The sequence below is a fragment of the Lepidochelys kempii genome, chromosome 5 (genome assembly GCF_965140285.1).
Source record: "Lepidochelys kempii isolate rLepKem1 chromosome 5, rLepKem1.hap1, whole genome shotgun sequence".
Classification (NCBI taxonomy): Eukaryota; Metazoa; Chordata; order Testudines; family Cheloniidae; genus Lepidochelys; species Lepidochelys kempii.
In genome coordinates, this window is record NC_136384.1 from 61662266 (window position 1) to 61686108 (window position 23843).

Genomic DNA, 23843 nt, shown 5'->3' on the forward strand with positions numbered 1-23843 from the left:
ATGCTGGAGGAGGCTTGAGGGCCTGGCTCATCAGGACAGTGTAAGGGGAAACAGGTGGGTACCTCAGTATGTCAGTGGGGGGTAACCCATCAGATGGGTAGATCTGTTTATACAAAATTAGAGCTGTACGTGTACATCATGTATTTGCATGGACTAAGGAGTAATGGGGTGTGTTTAAATGCTAGATTAAGGTGGTGCTTGTGGACCTTGGGCCTCACTTCATTAAAATCTGGCTTCTGAAGTTGTAAAGAGATTTAAACATGAAACATAAGAGTGTGTGGCCTCTCAACAACAATGGGACACAGAGGAGAGTATTCTGTTAATGCTTTGGGTAAAATGCAAAGATAATCTCTTTTCATAGTTCTGACACGATTGGATATGGTTATTTTTAAACTTCATAACATTTTGTGAAGTCAAACACCCTAGTCCAGTGAATCACGACAGGAGATGAGAAAAGTCTGGGTAAAGGGAAAAATCAGAGAGAAACATCCTTGGCAGGCTGAACCACAGTAAAGGAAACAAAGTATACGTTAATCCAATATAGTCAGTGACCATCTGCTAGAAAAATGCACTTAGACATGGGCCAGATTTGTGGAATTTGGTATAAAAGGAACCCACTAGACTCTACACTTAAAAGCATCGGATTTTTTTAACTTGCATAATCAATGAAATTTAAACAGTTTTTGTCAGTGAGAAATTTACATCCTATAGAACATGGCACTAAAAACATTCATAGTAAGGCCCTCAGCCATACCTAGATAGACTTTTTTTTCCTTTCACTAGTCAAGGTACTCTGAAGATATTAAGTTTTTGTATGAATTATTTTATTAACAAATAGAGAATGTAAATTCTGTGTATATAAGTGTCTTTCTTTTCACATTTAATGCACTAACAAAAAGCTCACAAACCTGTCTGAGCTTCAGTTACCACTACTAAGTACTGTATCTTGATCCAGTGCAGAATGTAGGATGTGAATGCTGCTCTTAGTTGAATCAACAGGAAATTCAGAAAAGACTTGCTTCTCTGGAGAGGGCACAGTGTAACTTGCTAAATCTTCATATTTGGTGAATACATCTTTTTCTTCCTTATTCTTAGTGTTTTCTCTTGAGGCCTTTTCTTCTTCAACAATGTTTTTTATTTTCCCTAATACTGTGTTAATAGAGACTGCCTACATACAATAAAGGTATATAGTTTAGTTACTGTCTGTATGACATTTGAAATGAACAACAAGAAGTACCCTTTATTTTGAAGTTTTTTTAATACATACCAATATCTTAGTAATAAAGGACTCAATGCTTCAAGGTGCTGACCACTTTGGCCACAATCTAATACAGTTAAGCATATGAATAGTCCCAGCAAATTCAGTAAGACTATATATGTGCTTAAAATTATGCAGAGGCTTAAGTGCTGTTGGATCAAGGCTACTATGTTTAGCACTTCATAGGATCAAGCTTTTATACATCACCACAGCAGCCACACACTTTGTACAGTTGTAGCTAAGTGAATTTGCTCACAGGGTCAATGCCATTATGTCTATCAAATATTTAAACAAACAGTTATTACTATTACAAATTTCTCCTATAGAATGTATTACTGTAAATACTTACAACTAAAACCCCTCCAGCACATCATCAAGGATCTACAACCTATCCTGGAGGACGATCCCTCACTCTCACAGACTTTGGGAGACAGGCCAGTCCTTGCTTACAGTCAGCCCCCCAACCTGAAGCAAATACTCACCAACAGCTACCCACCACACAACAGAAACACTAACCTAGGAACCAATCCCTGGAACAAACCCTGTTGCCAAGTCCGTCTGCATATCTATTCAAGGGACACCATCATAGGACCTAACCACATCAGCCACACCATCAGGGGATTGTTCACCTGCACATCTACCAATGGGAAACGTGCCAGCAATGCCCCTCTGCCATGTACATTGGCCAAACCGGACAGTCTCTACACAAAAGAATAAATGGTCACAAATCAGACATCAAGAATTGTAACCTTCAAAAACCAGTATGAGAACATTTCAATCTTCCTGGACCCTCAATAACAGACTTAAAAGCAGCCATTCTTCTACAAAAAAAACCCTTCAAAAATAGACTTCAATGAGAAACTGCAGAGCTGGAATTAATTTGCAAATTTGACACCAAATGAAGCCTGAATAAAGACTGGGAGTGGCTGGGTCACTACAAAAAGTAATTTTCCTTCTGTTGACACTCACGCCTTGTCCACTGTTGGGAATGGGCCATAGCCAGCCTGATTGAATTGGCCTCATTAGCACTGACCCCGTCACCCCCTTGGTAAGGCAACTCCCATCTTTTTATGTGCTGTATATTTATACCTGCCTACAGTATTTTTCACTACATGCATCTAACTGATTGCCATGTTTGAGTTGGGAAATGTGACCGAGATCCGGGGGTTTTTTCACCTTCCTCTGCAGCATGGAACATGGATCATTTGCTGATTTGAACTAGAGTAAATGATGGGTTCTGTGTAATTAAGTCTTTAAATGAACATTTGAGTAGCTTAGTAACTCAGAGGTTGTGACAGGAGTGGGTGAATGAGGAGGTTCTGTGGCCTGTCATGTGCAGGAGGTCAGACTAGATTATCATGATGGGTCTTTCTGGCCTTAAAGTTTATGAGACAGGTTAGAGGGGATGGGTCAGAGGGGCAAATAATCTTGAGTAAAGAATCAGCAAATCATTAGCCACAAATTCATGAGACAATTTAATGCAGCATTGAAAAATAATAGCGTTCCACTTATCTAGGGTAAGTAGTTGGGTTTTTGGGTTCTTTTAATTTTTTTAAATAAGTGAGTAAATATCATTAGTTTCCATTATCAATCAATATAGCGGAAGACAGGGGAGTAGATTTTTATGCCTTGGTTTGGGACCAAGTTTGCAAGGCTGCCTAAACATGTACAAAGCATACTCAAATGCAACTTGAGTAAAAATAACCATTTCATTGCACCTGTCATGCAGCTACCTGTATGAAAAGAGCAGAGAGAAAACTGAAATGCTTATTGTTGATGACAGGTTTCAGAATAGCAACCGGTGTTAGTTCACAAAAAGAAAAGGAGTACTTGTGGCACCTTTAGAGACTAACAAATTTATTTGAGCATAAACTGTAGCTCACGAAAGCTTATGCTCAAATAAATTTGTTAGTCTCTAAGGTGCCACAAGTACTCCTTTTCTTATTGTTGATGACAGCATTTAAATCTTATTCTGATGGCTACATTACTATAGCATGAATATTAAGGAACTGAATTGATTAAAAAATGCCTGATTCTGTCCCCTTTACCCACTAAATAGTACCTTATGCTGCACATAGTCCTATTGGTTTCACATATGGAGTAAGGCAGTACTCACTGTGGGTAAGGGTGGCAGAATCAGGTGCAAAACTAAGAAGCGTATACTTACCACATAAATTAGTGCTGCATAGGAAGCACACATTATGCTGGTGAGAGCAGTCTTTGCTGGATAGGAGATCACATCGAACAGGGAAAATGTTCTACCCTGAAGGAAAAATAATTTTTTAAAACAGTTTTTGCTGCCAAAATATCAATGCTGCTCAATAGGACAATGTTTTAACAGCAGTTTTCTATATCTATATCCACTTCTGTAATGTCTATATTTACGTTCATTTTGTCATCTGTGTGGGTCACTGGAACATACAGGAATCACAAGCATAAAGGGGTGGCATCCACTACAGCCCATCTACCAGCCTGCTTATTCTTCTGACTCAGCAGGCCTTCTGTAGCTTATAGGAGAAAGTAGTGATGGAGGAGGAGAGTTAATGCTGCTGCAGAGCTGGCTAAAGTCTCTTTCCATGTGGAAGGAGGAGAACCACCTATGCAGGGGCCTCTCCACTTGCAGATATTGGGTGCAATCGGGATCTGTTTGTATACAGTCCTTATTCAGGCAAAATGCCTACTGTTTTGGCCCAGCATGTTAACTGAATGAGGACAAACCAATGGTTTCAGGATTTGTGCCCGTATGAATTACTGTGTAATAGAGGTGAAAGTATTCATAGGGGAAAATGAGATAAAGATGGTAAAGATTCCAGTTTTGCACACAGTAACTTGAATGAGCTGTGGAACAGAACTTTTAATTGAAAGTAGTTGGAAAACCTGATATACATTGCAGGTAAAGAATGTCAGAATAGGTCCTAAATAATAAGCATTTGAACTAATGCTCCCATACCTGATTTTTATAGAGAGGCTGCTTTGGTGTGTTTACATTTTTCAGAAGACGATGAGACATAGTATTTAACTCTGCAAAATGTTGAACAAGTTGTGGCTGCAAGACTTTGGCAACAGATTTTGAAGATGTTGATATTCTGTTTAGCCCATTAATAACTCTTACTCCAGGAGATGAAGAGAATGCACTTGCCACAACTGATCTGGATGCTTGTAGAATGGGAACAATTTCCTGAAAGGGAAGTGTTTGAGAAATAATATGGCATATGATTCTAAAATGAATTTCTTAGAATATCATGACTTTATGGAGAGTGGAAGGCTATTCCAAAGATAATCCTTTGATACTGCGGCTATGCAGAGATACAAGCAATTTTATTAAAAGCTCAGTTATCATTCTTCATTTAACTCTACAACTAATGAACATGTATAATTACTTGATTTGTGGCAACATCCAAGATACTTTATAAACACATAGGAAGATATAATCCTGCCCCGTGTTCATATATAAAGTACCAGAATGTTTTACACTTTTAATGTCTTGGGAAACAACATGCATTTATATAGCACAGTTAGCATCTAGAAGAAAAATCTTTTGTAGCTCCTGTTTGGCCAGTGGACACAAGACTACCCTTCTCCTGTAATAGGTGTATGGCCTTTGCAGTATTCCCACTCCTACAGTGGCTTAGCAAACAGGAAAGTGCTGCTATCATCTGAATTTGAGAAGTACTTTACTTCTGTGGATGTTGATGGTGTCAGCACCTCCCTCAGATGGCTCTGTCATCTTGCAGAGCTCACCCTATTTTCCATCAGACTCAGCATCAAAAGCAAACCTAAATATATAAATTTGGAGATGCAGGTGTTCTCGCTGAGAGAGTCTATCAGCTCAGAACATAAAGAGCCTAATAGAGGATGTATCCGATTAAACTGAGATTACACTTGATATGGACCAAAAGAGTTTAATGGTTTATTGTTGGTGATTTACCTATTGATTTCAGTTACAACATTGCCACCTGGTAATACAATGATGGGCATATTCGAAATGCTTAAGATAGAGGCATATTCTACTTCAATATTTGTAAACATTTTAAAATATGTTCTGCTCATCTCTGAATGCATTTTCCCTTGCCCCCTGCTCTGACAATGCCAGCCTTGCCTGAGTCCACTTCTCCCACAAACATCTTTCTTCCATGATGCCACTTATGCATGGAATGTCATTCCTGAGCTGAAAAATAAAGCCTCTACTCTCCCCTTCAAATCCCTCCTTTCCTCCTCTTCACCCACTTCTTCCAGGACACTTAGCTTGCCAGTTTTTAGTAATAGTACAAATTATCATAGAGTCTCAGACTTTAAGACCAGAAGGCATCATCCTGATTTTTTAGTTGGACTTCCTGTGCTTTTCAGGCCACAGAAGCTCACCCTCCCACTTCTGTAATAGGCCCATAACCTCTGGCTGAGTTACTGACGTCCTCAAATATTGATTTAAAGATCAAGGGGGCCCAGTACTGATTGGAGCCTTTGGGCATTAGCATATTACAAGTAACAAAGCCTTACAAAAATCTTTCATCCTTGCTTCTTTTAGAAACCTGACCTTATATCCTACAGCCCAATGGGATTCAACCAAATGTTAAAGAAAACCTAATCAATTGATTAGTGTGAAATTTACCCTAGTGTGGTGGTGATGGTGGGGGAAGCAGCACAAAGCCCTTAGCACTATTTCTGCCCCGTGGTGATTGTACTGTGGTTAGAGAGATTGTGGAGGGTTCTCTGAACCCTCTCCTTCACACTCTATAGGGGAGCTCTGTGTCGGCTCTATAATGGACCACATGATCTGTAATTAGAGGGATACAATGATCCAAGTAGCTAGGTACAATGTAGCAGCAGTCATTCTTCCTGTCCATACACTGGCATAATAGCCTGGCCACAGGATGACGGTGTGAGAAAGATCTAAGTATGAGCATTCCATAGCAGTCTTCCCTCCACAATTCTCACCACTCGGATTTTGCTCAGTGAGGGTGATGAATTTCAGTGACTGAACTAAATGGGAGAAATTGTATCTTATACATGTAGGGAACTAAGACGTGTTTCTGTGTGCTCTGCAGTGACCTGTATTTTATCTGATATTGGTCAGAAGTGCAACTTCCATTAAAAAAAAATCATCAATGGGAGTCCTGTAACTAAACTCTGTACAACGTTGCTTGAGAAAAAATGCAGGGTAGATTCTCAGATGTAAAGTGCCATAGTTGTTGAAATAAATGGAGCTATGACAATTTACACCAGATGAGGATCTGTCTTAAATGTTTTGTACCATTGGCTATTACTATTATTATATGTGATAAATAAAAAAAATAAAACTACGTAAGGTTCTCAAAACATTTAGGAAGGAATGTGCATTGAAATGGAACACAGGATCTAATTCAAGAGGTGAATATAATTGCAACCATAATGTAATTAAATTTAACATAATGGAGGGGGGAGAGAATGCAAATAAACCCACCGCAGTCGCATTTAATTTTAAAAAAGGGAACTACACAAAAGTGAGGAGGCTAGTTAAATGGAAATTAAAAGGAACAGTCACAAGAGTGAAATGCCTGCAAACTGCATGGAGACTTTTTAAAAACATCATAACAGAGGCTCAAATGAAATGTATGCCCTAAATAATCATTTTAAAAACTGTAAGAGGACCGTGCTACTGTGACTAAACAGCAGAGTAAGAGAGGCTGTTAGAGTCCCCTCCCCCCCAAAAAAAATTCCTTTAAAATTGGAAGTAAAATCCTAGTGAGGAAAATAGAAAGAAGCTTAAACTCTGTCAAGTGTAAAAGGCAGGGCAAAAAAAAAAAAAAATAGAAGAACTAGCTAAGGTAAAAAAAAAACTAACTGCAATTTTTTTAAAGTATATCAGAAGCTGGAAGCCTGTCAAACAGTCCATGCGGCCCCAGGATGGCCGAGATGCTAAAGGAGCACTTAAGGAAGATGGGGCTGCTGCAGAGAAGCTAAATGAATTCTTTGTATCAGTCTTCACTGCAGAGGCTATGGGGGAGATCCCGACACCTGTGCTGATCTTCTTATGTGACAAATCTGACGAACTGTCCCAGATTGAAGTGTCAGTAGAGGAGGTTTTGGAACAAATTGATAAATTAGTCACTAAGACCAGGTGGTTGTCACCCAAGAGTTCTGAAGGAACTCAAATATGAAATTGCAAAACTAACTAAGGTATGTAATCTGTCACTTAAATCACCTTCTGTATAAGATAACTGGAGGGTAGCTAATGTAACTTATATTTTTTTTTAAAGGCTCCAAGTACAATCCTGGCACTTACAGGCCAGTAAGCCTAACTTCAGTACCAGGCAAATTGATTGAAACTGTAGTAAAGAACAAAATTATCAGACAACATAGATAAACATGATATGTTAAGGAAGAGTCAACACAGCATTTTTAAAGGGAAATCATGCCTCACCCGTATATTAGAATGATCTGATAGCGTCGACAAGCATGATCCACTCGATATAGTGTACTTGGACTTTCAGCAAGCCTTTGACAAGGTCCCTCACCAAAGGTTTTTGAGCAAACTAAGCAGTCATAGGATAAGAGGGAAGGTCCTCTCATAGATCAGTAACTGGTTGAAAGATAGGAAACAAATGGTAGGAATAAATGGCGAGTTTTCACAATGGAGGGAGGTAAATAGTGGGGTCCCCCAATCTGTACTGGTATCTGTGCTGTTCAACATATTCATAAGTGATCTGGAAAAAAGGATGAACAGTAAGGTGGCAGGTGATGCAAAATTACTCAAGATAGTTAGTTCAAAGCTGACTGGAAAGCATTACAAAAGGATCTCACTAATCTGGGTGACTGGGTGAGAAAATGGCAGATGAAATTCAGTGTTGATAAGTGCAAGGTAATGCACATTGGAAAACATAATCCCAACTATATGTACAAAATGATGGGGTCTAAATTAGCTGTTACCATTCAAGAAAGAGATCATTGTGGATGGTTCTCTGAAAACATCCACTCACTTTACAGCAAAAGTCAAAAAAGCTAACAGAATATTCGGAGAGGAATAGATGAAAAAAAAGACAAAAAAATAATATCATGCCACTATATAAATCTATGGTATGCCCACTTTGTGCAGTTTTGGTTGCCCATCGCAAAAAGAGATATTAGAATTGGAAAAAGTACAGAGAAGGGCAACAAAAACAATTGGGGGTATGGAACAACTTCCATCTGAGGCGAGGTTAAAAAGACTTGGACTGTTCATTTTAGAAAAGAGACGATGAAAAGAGATGATAGGTCTATAAAATCATGAATGGCATGGAGAAATAGAATAGGGAAGTGTTATTTAGCTCTTCATGTAACACAAAAACTAGGGGTCCCCAATTAAATTAATAGGCAGCAAGTTTAAAACAAACAAAAGGAAATCCTTCTTCGCACAGTACATAATCAACCTGTGGAACTCATTTCCATGGGATGTTGTGAAGTCCAAAAGTATAACAGGGTTCAAAAAAGAAATAGATATGTTCATGGAAGGCAGGTCTATCAATAGCTGTTCACCCGGATGGTAAGGGTCTCAACCCCATGCTCTGGGTGTCCTTAAACCCCCAACTGCCAGAAACTGGGACTGGACCACATGGGATGGATCACTTGATAAATTGCCCTGTGATGTTCATTCCCTCTGAAGCATCTGTCTCTGGCCACTGTCAGAAGACAGGACACTAGGCTAGTTGGACCATTAGTCTGACCCAATATGGCTGTTCTTATATGTATCACAATGCCCTTAGCACCTAATGACTAAATGTCACCATATCCATTATGTATGGTATATGGTACACACTTTAGCTCATGTTGTCAAGGAAGAAGTGTAAATTACATTTTATCAGTGTCCACAAACAGATTTAGTAGTGCTGTTCCCACCTGAGTCAGTGGCAATCTTTACTCAAGCAAAACTCCCCAAATGGGAGCTTTGCAGTAGTATAATTAGGTGGGAGGGGGCATTTGTAGCCACTCTTTCGGTCATATTAGTCCCCTAATAGAAAGTGGGGATTATTGATGCCAATGTCAATAAGAGGTGAAATAATAAATATTTTCTTGTTCATTTAAGGCTGATCCCAAGCCTATTAAAATAGCAAAACACCCACTGACATCAGCAGGAGCAGGATCAAGTCCTAAATGGCAAAAGAAAAAGGCATTTGTTGCCTATCATATTTTAAGCTCTTTGGGTCACCACTTAGCACAGCAGGATCCCAATCCTAATTGAGGCCTTTGGGTACTACTGCAATACAAATTATAACATTCAATAGACATTGCTGTGTTATTCCTATTATGATTTTGTATTATTGTAGAACTTAGGAGCCCCAGTCATGGACCAGAATCCCATTGTGCTAGGTGCTGCACAAACACAGACCAAAAAGACAGACCCTGTTCCAAAGAGCTTACAATCCAAGTATAAGACAAGAGACAACAGATGGACACAGAGAGTTAGATGGGGAAGTGCAAGGAAACACTTAGATGATACTTGTCAGCATGATTGTCAGTGGTCTCTGCATGCCAGCAGCCTAACCGTTGTAAAGTTTTTTTAATAGGTATAATGGAAAAGGAGAATTTTAAGGAGGATAATGAGTTAGTTTTGTGGATATTTATGGGGAGCATCTCCCAGGTGTGAGGGGCAGCATGGGAGAAAGTACAAAGGTGTTCATGTTATTAATGAGTGGGTGATGGAGGCTGGCCTCATGACCTGTTCAGAAGTCGGAGCTGACATTTTGATCGTGAATGGATGATAGGTAGGATGGGTGGTGATACGTTGTAAAGGGCCTTGAAAGTGAAAATAAGTTGTTTATATTTGATGCAATAGAGAAGATGGAGCTAGTGGTGCGATTCAAAGAGAGCGAGGTGATGTGGTCAAAGCAATGAGCAAGGAAATTGATCTTTGCATCAGCATTCTACATAGATACGAGCAGGGAGAGATTTACTTCATCGAGGCTAGTGAGAAGGATGTTGCAGCAATTGAGATGTGAGATGAAACCTTGGACAAGAGTGGTAGCTGTGTAAATGGACAGGAAATCTCAAGAGTAGTTGTATGGAAAGAAACAGCAAGATTTAGATATAGCCTGGATGGGAAGATGAAAAAACAGGTCTGAGTTTAAGATAACATAGTGGAAAAGATTAAGAACTCTGTTTCAGCCATGCTGAACTTGCACTGATATTGCATTGTGGATTTTAGCCAATCAAAGAGGCAGGCCATGGTTTTAGTTTAGACAGAATGGGACAGGCCTGGAGTAGAGAGGTAGATCTGTAAGTCATCAGCATCGAAATGGTAGTTTAATTTGTATTTATGGATGAGATTTCAGAGATAAGTGTGGAGGGAGAAAAGAAAGGGATGAAAAACAGATCCCTGTGGAGCCCCTACAGAAAGTTGGAGAGGAAATGAGGAGGATCTTCCAAAGGACACACTAAAGAACAATTAGAGAGGTAGGAGGAGAATCAGGAAAGGACAGTCACAGAAGGACAAGATTTCAAGAGGATTAGTAAGTTTCAGTTAAGCGCAAAGGATAGAAGCTAGTTGGAGAGGGTCTAGGATGGAACTGGAAGAGAGGACTCTAGACAGCAAATGTAAACAGCATGTTCAATGAGCTTAGAGGTGAAAGGGAGGATGCGGCACTAACTGGAAAGGCATGTTGGATCAAGGATGGATTTTTTTTAAGATGGGAGAGACTAAAGCATGCTTGTATCGTGAGGGGAAAAAGTGTCAGGAATCACGACCTGCTGCAGAGCTAGTCTCCAGGCAGCCTCCTCAGTACCTTTGGCCTACAACAGCTGTCTGATTGGCTACACCACCTGATTGGCTGGAGGGGGTAGCAGCAGCAGCTTGCTGGCTGCTCAACGTTCATGCCCACCACTGTGATTGCTCCTGTTACCTTATTCCTGTCCTGCCTCTGCCTTCAACCCCTCCTTGCCTGTTACCCTGCTTGCTTCAGTTCCTGACCTTGGTTTGATCTTTGGCCCTGGCTTCCCACTGCTGACTCTGGCTCTGCCCCTAGTCCTTGGTTCCTGATGCCTGCTCTGACCACTAAGCTAGACTGCCCTCATTCCAGTCAACGGAGCCAGAGGCACACAAGAGGTCAAGAAGAGTAAGGGAAGGAATGAGAGTGGGTATGAGGGAAATCTGAGGGAAATCAGATGGGATGGGGTCAGTGGGGCAAGAGGAAGGCTTAGAGGAGGAGAACAGATGAGAAACTCCTGTGTCTGTGACAGGGAGGAGGAGGAGAGAGTTGTAGAAAAAGAGGTGGAAGTTCATATTGCATTTTGTCAAATTTTCTCATGGAAGAAATTGGCAAAAACTTGTGCAGGGAGAAGTGGAGGTTGGAGGAGGAGAGGGTTTGAGGAGTGGTCAGAGGTGGTTGGGATTGTGGACATGAGATTCAATTAAATTGGTTAAGTGGAGTTGTTTAGCTAGGAAGATGCCAGAACTGAAGAAGAAAATGAATTTGTAGTGTTAGAAGTCAGCCTAGTCACGGAATTTCTGCCAAAGATGCTCCGCAGCCAGAGACCAGGAACACAGGAAGTAGATGTTGGGGTATTTCAGGCAATAATTTATTACAGGCCTTCTTCTCCCAATTTTATTTCTACATGAGAGGGATTGGAATTGATGTCCTGCTTCACAGTCTGATTTGCCAGTGTCAGTGGAATTGGAAGTGTAGAAGGAGTTGAGGGTCTATCACAATAGAGAGTCTGAGCACCTCACAAGCCTTAATGGATTTTACCTTCAGAACATCTCTGTGAAATAGGGGAATTTTAATCTCCATTCCATAGATGAGGAATAGAGGACAGCAGGCTGCATCCACAAACATTTTTGGGCATCTAACTGCCACTTGAGGCAGTTTTAAGATTCTCAAGTTAGGATTCTCAAAACCTCCACTCAGCTGCCACCTAACCCACAAATTACCTAGGCATCTACATTTCTGCTGATAAATTCCCCTACATTTTTGCCAGCGGGTATGTATGGAGCCATCTAAATCCTGATGCCATAGAGCAGCTCAGGCCATTCCCCTGCCTGTCTCACCTACAATGTCCAATTCAGAGACCACTTTCCAGATTGGGCCCAGCACAAAATGGAAGTGGAGAAGCCCCACCAGAGAAAGAGTGAGACATAACTCTACAGTCCAGAGATTAGAGCACCCACCTGGCAGACCCAGGTTCCAGTCCCTGCTCCAATAACTATTTAATGACGAAATATCAACCTCAGCAGAGCATGTCTTATTAAATAATGGTAGATAAAACACATTCATAATATTTTTAAACAAGAAGGGGAAAATCCTTTATCAGAACTTCAATGGCAATGAAATACAATAATTCAGTACCTTTACCTGGTTTGACTGTTGCAATCCAATTATGGTTGGAAATTCATCCTTAATCTCATCTATAATTTCCACAACTGCTCTCTGAATTAGGTAAACTGAGGTAAAAAAGAAGCAATTAAAGATTAAATTAAAAACCTAATTAATTAAACAAAGTGGTGGTACCATGTACAAATAGGTAGGACAAGGAAGGTTTATGGGTTTAAATGGATCACAACCAGGATTATGTACCTTGTCCAGAAAATCTCTTTAACACCTGCCCACATATCCACCCGATTGGTTTGATGGGCATCTTGTGTCCTAGGGTGAGTTCCCCTGAGTCCTAAGCTCCAGTTATCTCACAAGACTAACTCAGATGAACTCTCAGATCACAAATGAGCACACCATGGCCCCCCCACACATGAACATCACCATATCCAGGCAGGGAGTCTTTATGACAGCACAGTGGATCTCTTAGGTACCCACTTAGCTTCTGACGCTCTGCGGATGTGTGGTGCCCAAGGTATGATCCTATCAGGAAAAAAATCATCCGTACTTTTCACAAGTTGCCATGTAAATGATCACATTTCTTCTAAGTTGTGCACAAGGATACACTGTTTTTACATCTTGCTCTTCTGGTATCCTAAATCCATGGGCTTGGGGCTAAACAAAAGACGTCTCTGATTTCCTTTGTCTTCAGGTTCAAGGTAAACAAACAAAAGTCCCTTAGTCCTTTCCTTAAGTTTTAAGCAAGCAAGAGAACTCATAGTTTTTGTCCTTTGCATTAGACTGTTTCTCTTATTATAGCTATGAGCCTTTCCATCAGTCAGCCAGTGATTTATTATTCCTTTTCTTATTATATGCACCAGGTTGGCTCCTGGGAAACTAATAGGCTCCAGCTGCTTCTAGTTCCTTCTGCTCTTCTCTCTAAGACAAGGAAATACCCAAGTGTCAAGATACTAATGTTGGCCACTACCAATGGAGCCCTCAAACGTGCCAAAAATATATGTTTAATTCACGTGATTCTTAATATGGCTGCATTGGTTGCCAACGTAAGAGAGACCAGAAACAAAACATTGCCACATTTCTGAACTAGGGGTATTTGTCAGCTGTCTTTAATTAGTATAGTTTATAAACCCCTGTGTTTAATACTGAGAGGTAATGTTCAGCAAGACCACAACAATAGTGATGCCTTTGGACCAGATGCCAGGATGGCTGGTGCCTTGCCACTGTTAGTGAGAATAGTGTTCCTACTGGCCCATATAAAGCCCCATTTACTGAGAAAATGGGGGGTTGAGAATTTCACCCATTTTCCTTGAAGTATTGCAGAATATATATTATTTATTAATTCAGATTTGCACTATAGGGTATCACTGAGGTGTTGTGCATCAAAGTCTGCAGTTTGGGTGGCTTGGAGGAAGGAAGGAACACCATGCTATGGCTTTTAGTTCCAAGATGTTCATATGATGTTTTAGATTGTCCTGAGACCAAGAACCTTGCATTTGCAAGTGATTCAAGTGGGGCACACCAGCCTGTCCCTGATGTGTCTGTGCCCAGTGTCATTGGGAAGGGGACCAAGAAGAGTATCAATTTTCTTACGTTCAGCAGGTCTATCCACTATTCCAGTTCTTCAGGATGCAGAGTGGGACTGAGACTCATTTGGTTATAAGGTGGCCAGATGAAAGTCAGACTGTCCTTCGGCAGCGATGCATAGGTCACTAGCAAAATCTGGCAAGTAGTATCACATACATCCATGTAGATATGTGGCCAAAGAGACCCAGACATGTACGCACTGCAACTATCAATCTTGTCTGCAGGTCATATGTCATTGACTTGACTGAAGGTACACAAACCTATCTTCTGGCAGGAAAGCTTTTGCCAAACTAGAATTGAGCATAGCTCCTATGCACTCTATCATCTGCATTGGTATGACAGACAAATTCTCATAGTTCATGTGAGATGGAAGGGGGTAGTTTTTAATTATTGAACATCTACTACTTTGGTTTTAAAAATTACTAAAAATATTTAGTTCAGAGAAACAAAAAATGGCAGGCCAGCTCGGACTAATTGTTTGTCTTACTACAAACTCGGGGGGTGTGGTTACCACCACTGAGTCACAGGTGTTCTTTTAAATACTTTATGGGACACCATGATTAAGACCAAGAAAAATAATCACAATTATTAACCAATGCTATTTTATAATTAAAGAAAAGAATAGGAAAACATTAAACACAAATGACTGAACACAAATGATAAACTGGTTACTTCCATTACAATTTTTTTCTATATGTCTCTTTGTGTAGAGCTTTTAACAGAGATAGTACTCTGGAGATTTTAGGGCAGATGAACCTGGCAGTTTATAGTTGGCAAAGTCAACAATCTTAACTACATTCTATGAAACAGAAGAAAACATTTAAATCATTTACTTAGAAGAAGCCATTTAAGGAGTTGTATTGAGACAAGCCAATTAACCAATATTAAACATTTTAAATTTAATTAAATCCTACCTTTTTGTTTACCAGTGTTTAGTCCTCCTCTCCTTTCCAAAAATACATTTTAACCAGTTGGTGATTAACAGGAGAAACTGTTAGTCTTAATTTATTTCAGTATTCCAACAAAATCATTATGAGACTTTTATATCTAATCCCTGGCAGTGTTTTAGTTAACTTTTTCTTACCAATCCATCCATGTTGAAGTCTTGGGGAGGTTTCCTTGGGTTGGTTTCTTCTTGATTCTTCTCTAAAAGAAAAGGAGTGCTTGTGGCACCTTAGAGACTAACATGGCTGCTACTCTGAAACTTGATTCTTCTCTGTTTTTCATATCTGTCTGTGGCAGCTTCCTTTTAGTGGTGGAAAGGCTAAACTGAGGAGTGCTTGCTTTCTAAACAGAGTAGCCAGGGGTGTGAGGTGCTCACTTGAGAATTTTGTATACCCTTATCATTATTTTGATGAAACTATATGAAAACACACCTCTTTAATGCTTGTTCAGATTTAAGTTGGTTACTGTTATTCTTTTATTGGCTCTATGCCTTTGGGGTTGGCTTATATGATACTTTCATCTCCTAAATATGCGGTCTTTATAATATGCAACATTTCTTTAATAACTCTCTGTGGGTGTATATAAATATGTGAAGATTCAAATAACTTTTAAAGTTAATTTTAGCTTTTTTATTCAGTTCATTTTGTGAGATTTTACTTTTATTAGAGTTTGACAGGAAATGAAATTGTTTTTAAAAAGTCTATTAGTTTATTTTCTTTATTTAAAAGTTATTAGTTCTCAAAACAGTATTTTAAATTTAAATAACTCTAAGAAAATCTTTTAGCCTAAGCTGTTAATTAACCATTACTGTATTCTATACCTAAATGGCTTCTTACATTAATAATTAATCTAGCATTAAATGACCTTGCTCTATGTTTGTACATAAAACATTTTATGATTTATATAATATCAGACAGTTATTATATGAAAGTTTTCATTTAAATACAAAATATTTATAAATATACATATTAGTAGAAGCTTATACCTTCTAAGCATTTGAGAAACAACAAAGGTTATCACCTCTAAGTGGAAATGAGTTGGAAGTAGCCAGTAGCTTCTGTAAAAATTGCCCATCATAAGTGTTCTCCAGGTTTAAAGAATGAAAACTGTAGTGTGTTTACAAAAGAAATGAATATCACTAAGGCTATTTCTAGAATTCTTTGAGTGGGTTTAAACTCAGATTTTTCTTTGGAAAAAAAGAAGGGGGAAAGGGGGTTAGCATAGGCCCACTTTACCTCTAGATGTATTGCTCTGATAACACAAACCTACATTCCTCTCACACTCAGTTTTCTTCCTAAAAGTGTTCATACAGATTGATGTTTGCTTGTCCTTGGGAGCTAGAAGCAGAAACCTTCTGGAATTTCTTTGACTAGCTTTAACATTTTGTAACATACAGTAGTTAGCTAAGCATGTGTATTGTTATATTTCCAAGCATCTTGACTATAATATTCTTGTAGCTATTTCTTAATATTTAGTAAAGGTGCACACAAGTTTGTAATTACTTTTTTAAAAGTTATATTTATTAATATTATTTTTTGCAACAGTATTGAGATCTCTCTCCCCCATTCATTAGGAGTCCTAAGTGGGAGAACAGGGAAAGGAAGTGATCCAGAGCTGTTTCAGCCTCCATTTGGGACCTGCTGGTGACTTACATATGAGTAGACATGAATTCTCCATTTCCTTATATGAGTCCTACTATGGCCAGACACTTAGTGAACACTTTCAGTGCTGGAGAGAGTGAGAAAGGCAGAGCCCTGTATTGGTAATGGCTGGCCCCACCCTGCATTTTAGGTACTTCCTGCGAGCCAGAGGGATGGCCATGTGGAAGTATGCAACCTGGAAGTCAAAAGATGTGAACTAATTTTGAGGTTGGAGTGATGGGAATGATGGAGGCAAGTGTTATGATCCTGAACATGAGACAGTATATATATTTGCTGAGTCCCTCAGGTCTAGCATAGGACAAAGATGTCTTTTTTCTTTGGAATAAGAAAATATTAACAGTACTTCTCCTGTACTCTTGAGGAACCTTCTCTGGAGCTCTAAGCTAAAGCAAAGAAACCACTTCTGTTTGCAATAAGCTCTTGTGAGTCAAGTCTCTGAAGAGCGATAGGGAAGGGGGGTGGGTGTGGAATCAAACTATATGGGGTAGCCATGGGCTATAATCTCCAGTACCCATCTGTCTGATGTTAACAGAACCATGCCTTGTGGAATGGAGCAAGGTGGCTTCCAGAGGTTGTGCTCTGTAGACTGGTTCCTATGTGCCTCCCAACTCTCTCATCAAATTTGCTCATGAGTCATCATGGTAGAGTGTGGGACAGAGGTCAAAGAGGCTTGATGCCCCTCCCTTGTTGTATCTCGGGCATTCCCAGCATGTACTCCATCTATCTGTGGTAAGATGGGGTATGCAGCCTCTGCTGGTGCAATGGTTGAGGGAGGTACACCTTCCAATAGGGTTGAGGTGTGTAGGTTCCCAGAGGGGACAGGGTTGTTATGAAAACTTTCAGCGAACATAGGGTGCTATCAGTCTGTTCGCTGAACAGCTCCAAGCCCTCAAAGAGCAAGTCTTCAGTCGTGTCTTAAATCTTGTGAGGGATACCTGAGGCTTGGAGCCCCAGCGCTGTCTGCTTAGTCACTATGGTGACCATAGACCTGGCTGTGGTGTCAGAAGCATCCACTGCTGGCTGTAAAGCTGTGTTGGCCACAAGCTGGCCTTTTATTATGTCTTTCAGATTGTATCTGCTTTTGTGAGGGGGCTTGGCCAGGAAGGGTGTCACCCGTTCTCATGTTAAAAAATCATATTTGGCCAGCAATGTTTGGCAGTTGCCCACCCTCATCTGGAGCAAGGCTGATGAGAATTCCTTTCTTACAAACAGATTTAAGCATTTGGGCTCTTTGACTTTGGGCATATTCTTGGTGAATCTTGACATCCAAGAGTGTTGGGGTGGGTGTAAGAATACTCGGATCTCAAGGAGGATATCTGACACCATTTTTCAACATGTTTCACCACTGGTATTATAGTGACTGATATTTGTTACAAGGCTCAGATCTAGGATGTCTTCATTCCAGTGACTGAGGTCGCACTCGCAAAGTCACAGGAGAGGGGACCTCCTCTTCCATAAAGACAGGGACTGGCTTCTAAAGGACTGATAAAGTGGACCCCAGTAGCTCCAGTAGGGCCACAGTGGTGCACTGTATGTGCATGGAGGGCTGGTGAGCTGCTTGCAAGACCAGTGCCACCATGCTGGTGATTGAGGTCTGTAGAGATCCTCCCTACTCTCAGCAGCACTACTCATAGATCTCAGCGGCAGAGTCGCTGCTGGATGCTGGCAAAAAAAAAAGTGTGTCCTGGGGATGGTGAGGAGAAGTGTACCTCTTTCATACACAGCGCTAACTGGTAAAACAGTATCGGCAACAGACTGTGTTGGTGCCAGTGAATACCTCAGTGCCGAGTGCAGCTCCAATGCACTGTGTGTCTCTGCAATTGGTATCAGAGTTGACATCTATGGGGCATTGCTGGTGATGGGCCTGGTACCAGTGGAGTATGCTGCACTGCAGTCTGCTCCTTTCCACCTGTCTTTGAAGCCATTGTGACTTGGCTAGCTTGTCTCTTGGCATCTTCCGTGTCCCTCTTTATGGGAGGACCTAGAGCTCCATGTCAAGTTTCTGCACTTGTATTTTGGGGGGCTCCTTTTGGCATGTTGTATTGACATTTGAGGTGTCAAATTTGAAGCTGGCACTGTTAATGGCATCAGCACTGGTGCTGATGATACCAATGCTGGAGCTGGGCCTGGATTTGGTGCTGCTTTCTCTGCAGAGGTCTTCATGGTTGTCTGCATATTAGATGGAACACTGGAAGATATGAGTCTGACTATTAGAGGGGTCTTTGAACTTGGTTTTTCTGGATTTCTCATAGATTTCTCCAGAAGACAGAACTTCAGCTTCACATCCCTCCACTTGTGGGTTCCTTGCAGAAAAGGAGAGGCACCTGCTTGGGAAGCAAGACTCTCCCAAGCAGAACAGCCATCTTCTATGCCTGTCTTTTTGTGGAATTAATCTGTTACAGGACAGACAAGGCTTGAAGTGGGTTTTGAGTCCACCTTTTTTTTTTTTTTTGAGTCCTGTGCAGGGTGTGTGTGTTATGGGAGAGGGTTGTATAGGTAGAGGGGCAGTCTGCAAGCACTTTTTGGTTCAGCAAGTGCTAAAGCAGCCTAGGGTAATAAAAATAAAAGAATGAAGGTGGTTCTGAAGAATCTCATAAGTTTTTGAGAAATTTAGCCAGGGCTAAAGTCTAGTGGGTCAGACACCAGCTAGCTTCCATCTTGCTTCCATGGGTGGTAAGAGGAAAGTGAGGGAGGGTTGCAGCTGCCTGCCCTCATACTGGAGCATGAGGCAGCACAGGGCACATACACCCCAACAGACACTGCTATTCAAAAAAATCTGGTATTATGTGCTTGGGGCACATGCATACCTACCGTGGGATCCACACTGACACATACACAAAGAATTAAAGATTCTATGACATTTTTTACAGTAGGCCAGTTAACACTGAGATCCTGGCTAAATTCCAGTTCTGGTGATTCTTTTTACTTTTTCTGCAGTTTTAAATAGTTACCAGATCAGGTCTTTCCTGTTCTAAACTGTTATCTGTTGGACTCTGGTGCATGCAACAGAATTTCAGTGGTGAAATAATTATTGTACACAGTAGTTCATGAAGTATTCGGGGTTTCTTCATTCTAAAAGGGCCTGCGTTAAATATATTGACACAGATTCTTTGACCTGCCTGTACTGTGCTCACAGGACTAAAGTGAAGGGCGTGGGACAGGACAAAGATAATTGTATGCCAGTTTGCAACTTCTGAGATCCCAGTGAAAGAGCACTCCCATAACTGCTTAAAGTTGTATGTCCCTAATGGACCATTTTGGCAGCTGCCAATAACAGTGATACCCCAGTTATGCCTTTTTCAAAGAACATCCCTATCCCAAATGGTGGGAAGAGTGTGTATGCACTTATGCTAATGTTTTGAGCAGGTCCTCTGACTCATTCAGTGAACAAGATGTGTGGCCCCATAATATTTACTGCACACTCTTCAAACTGTGTCACTATAGCATATGAGTGCTACACAACATACCTGTGAGGTGAAGGGGTGGTATTATCCCCCTTATACCGAAAGAGAATTGAGGCACTAATTTTGGGTTCCCAAATAAAGATGCTGAGGGCCTGATTTTTTCAGAGTACTGAGCATTATATAGCATTTTATATGTTCAGAGCACTGGGCCCACTGACTTTAATTGCAGCTGTGAGTGCTCAGCACTTCTGCAAATTAGAGCCCAGGGTTTCAAGCTGGGCACTCACAAAATGAGCAGCACACAATTCATGACCGCCTGTGAAAAATGTAAGTGATTTGCCAAGCTTTACACAGGAAGTCTGTGGCTGAGGCAGGGATAGAATCCAATTCACCCGGGAAGCATTCAGTTGCCTTTATCATAGGACTAAACATTTCTTTTCCAGAAATCCCCGCCTCATTCACTACACAACTTCTGACTTGTGCAACAAAGGAGGCAGGGGTCCTACAGACAACAGTCTCGTTCACTACACAACTCTGATTCACCCCAGAGCATGGTACAGTCTGTACACTGAATGAGGCTGGGTTCCTGTGAAAAAAACAGTATGTGATAATGTAATTAAAGACTACCATAATGCATATGCACAAGGTAGAGTGACGATATTTCCTAAAGGGAAATGGGACACCGTGTGGGGATTAGCCCAAGTCCTCCCTCCCTGCCCCCTCCCCCAGGGGGCTGGCCAAGTTGCTTGCCTGAGCCCGTTCCCCCACCCCCACCTGCACGGGACTGGTGTCGCTGCTCACCCAAGCCCTGCCTGCCCCCCCATGTTCTTCCACACCCCACATTTTTGACAAAATGGGATATTTGTCCCATTTGCGCTTGCCAACTGATGAAGTTGGCAAGAACAAATAGGACAAATGCCCGCTTTTGCCAAAAAAATCAGGACAACCAGGACAGGGCTTTAAAAAGGGACCATCCTGGCCAAAATGGGACTTATGGTCACCCTAGTACAAGAGGACTGAAGATAGCACACACAACTTTAATACTGGCATTTCCTAACTTCTGAGTGCTGGTGAAGGTTGAAGTCATTCTTTTGACCTAGTTTTTTGTGTGATTTCCTAGGTTTTTTTTCTTTAAAGCAATAAAAAAAAAAGTAATTCTACCATGTGGCATAGTGACACCCCATATGGTTCATCAGCAGGGCTGAAGCCTTTAGATCCACTTCATGTACCTCTGCCACTCGATGAAGTGAGCTGTAGCTCACGAAAGCTTATGCTCAAATAAATTGGTTAGTCTTTAAGGTGCCACAAGTCCTCCTTTCCTTTTTGCGAATACAGGCTAACACGGCTGCTACTCTGAAACCTGTAATTAACTGACACAAGCAGTAATTTGTCATCCCCTATGTCAGGGATCTCAAACTCAATTTACTTTAGGACCAGTGCCAGTACTCAAACCCTACCAGAGGGCCAATAATATCACTCATGCCACCCAGAACCCACCCCCAAAAACTCCGCCCCCCACCTACCTAAGGCTCTGGGAGGCAGTTTGGGTGGGGGAGGAGGTCGGGGGCAGGGGATTGGGGTGCAGGGTCTGGGAGGGAGTTTGGGTGCTGGGTGCAGGCTCTGGGCTGGGGCAGAGGGTGCAGGCTCTGGGAGGGAGTTTGGGGGCAGTGGGTGTGTGGGGATGGGGTGCATGCTCTGAGAGGGAGTTTGAGGGTGGGAGGGGGTGCAGGCTCTGGGAGGAGGTTGGGAGTGCGGTGCTTACCTGGGCCTCCGTCATAACCATACAGCTAAGGGTAGCCTAGAATTCCTCCTTACCTGTAAGGGGTTAAGAAGCTCAAATAACCTGGTTGGCACCTGACCAAAAGGACAGTGGGCAAAGAAGATACTTTCAAATCTTGGAGGGGGGGAAGGCTTTGTTGTGTGTATTCTCTTGGGAAGCAGAGAAGCATTAGGTCAGAACTCTTTCTCCTATAAACCTAAAAGTCTCTCATATTACAAAAAATGTAAGTAAAAGCCAGGCAAGGCATGTTAGATTATCTTTTGTTCTGCTTGTGAATTTTTCCTTTGCTGGAGGGAGGTTTATTCCTGTTTTTTGTAACTTTGAAACTAAGCCTAGAGGAAGTTCTCCTGTGTTTTTGAATCTTTTGTTACCCTGTAAAGTTATTTTCCATCCTGATTTTACTGAGGTGATTTTTACCTTTTTTTTTTAAATAAAATCTTTCTTTTAAGAACCTGACTGATTTCTCTATTGTCCTAAGACCCAGGGGTTTGGGTCTGTGGTCACTTCTTAACCAATTCGTTAGGATAGTATTCTCAAGCCTCCCCAGGAAAGGGAATGTAAGGGCTTGGGGGGATATTTTGGGGGAATAGGAACTCCAAGTGGTCCTTTCCCTGATACTTCGTTAAATCACTAGGTGGTGGCAGGGTACCCTCCAAAGGCAAAGAATTTGTGCCTTGGGGAAGTTTTAATCTAAGATGGTAGAAATAAGCTTAGGGCGTCTTTCATGCGGGTCCCCACATCTGTACCCTAGAGTTCAGAGTGGGGAGGGAACCTTGAGAGCCTCCACGCGCTGTTGCCCTCAGGCACCACCCCCGCAGCTTCCCATTGGCTGCAGGGGTGCTTGGGGTGGGAGCAGCGCGCGGAGGCACAGCCCCACCCCAGGGCCGCAGGGAAGGGCCAGTAGCCACTGGAGCGAGCAGGCAGACACCGTTCAGCTCGGCTGTGGGAGCCCCTGGCGGGGGAGCACCCAGTGGCGGCAGGTGGGGCCAAGGGAGAGACCCAGCTCCAAAACTGCTGGAGCCCTGCGGGCCACATTGGGGAGGTCACGGGCCACAGATGGCCCGTGAGCTGGGAGTTTGAGACCCCTGCTCTATGTGGACCAGCCCAAGCAAAGGATGAGACATGTACTCTGCCAGTATGTTTCAGAGACATTTCCTGGCAGCAGAGGAATGGTGAGAGTCAAAAATCTTGGGTTCCATTCCAGATTCTGGAGGGCAGTGTGCATGACTATTTGACTGAGCAAGCAGTAGTTTTCATAGTTGGGCAGATGCCAGGTGTGTTCCACTTTTGTTTGTAATTTGATTACCCAGTTTGATTGGTACATCTAGTTACTAGTGAAAAGAAATATTCAACTACACCACAAAGCAAATAAGGATTTATAACAGAAACATCAATTCCACATTAATGTACATTAAAGCTAAGAAAAAGTTTGGCTTCAACTATAATTGCAGTACAGTTATGAAAATTTTTCTCCTGTAGTTAAGATGTTAAACTTTTATTTTAATAATCATGTTTGAACAAGCACAGCCATGAAGACATAATACAGTATAACAATACAAAGCAAACAAAACAAAACTCAACCAAACAACCCCCCTCTAAAAATAAATAATAAGCAGAGTATAAAAAAGAATAAACAAGTATAAAATTAATGAATTAAAGGAAGAGTTTGGAAAATATATGGAAAAAAATTCTTGAAGGCCTTAATGGATGTTGAAAACTAGTAATTAAAAAAAAAAAGGCCAGAAACAGAATAACATTTTAACATTATCTTGTCAGTCCACTAATAAAGGTTTCAGAGTTTCCCTTTCTTTTGTAGTTATTTCCCAATAGCTTATTCTCATTATTAGATTTTTGCTGTTGATTTTGCACCATTATTTTTATGGGTCAGAAATTAGTTTTAAAATAATTCCTAATATTGCTGATCACTTATGA

General features: G+C 41.2%; 1 protein-coding gene across 1 annotated transcript; it reads right to left on the minus strand.

Moving 5' to 3' along the window:
• Positions 1-919: 919 nt before the first annotated feature.
• On the minus strand, positions 920-12841 carry SPATA9 (spermatogenesis associated 9). Its single transcript, XM_073346100.1, has 5 exons — positions 12781-12841; positions 12559-12647; positions 4209-4436; positions 3426-3521; positions 920-1168 (listed from the first exon to the last, which is right to left on the minus strand). The coding sequence occupies exons 1-5, from the start codon at positions 12839-12841 to the stop codon at positions 920-922; spliced, it is 723 nt and encodes a 240-aa protein (XP_073202201.1).
• Positions 12842-23843: the final 11002 nt, after the last annotated feature.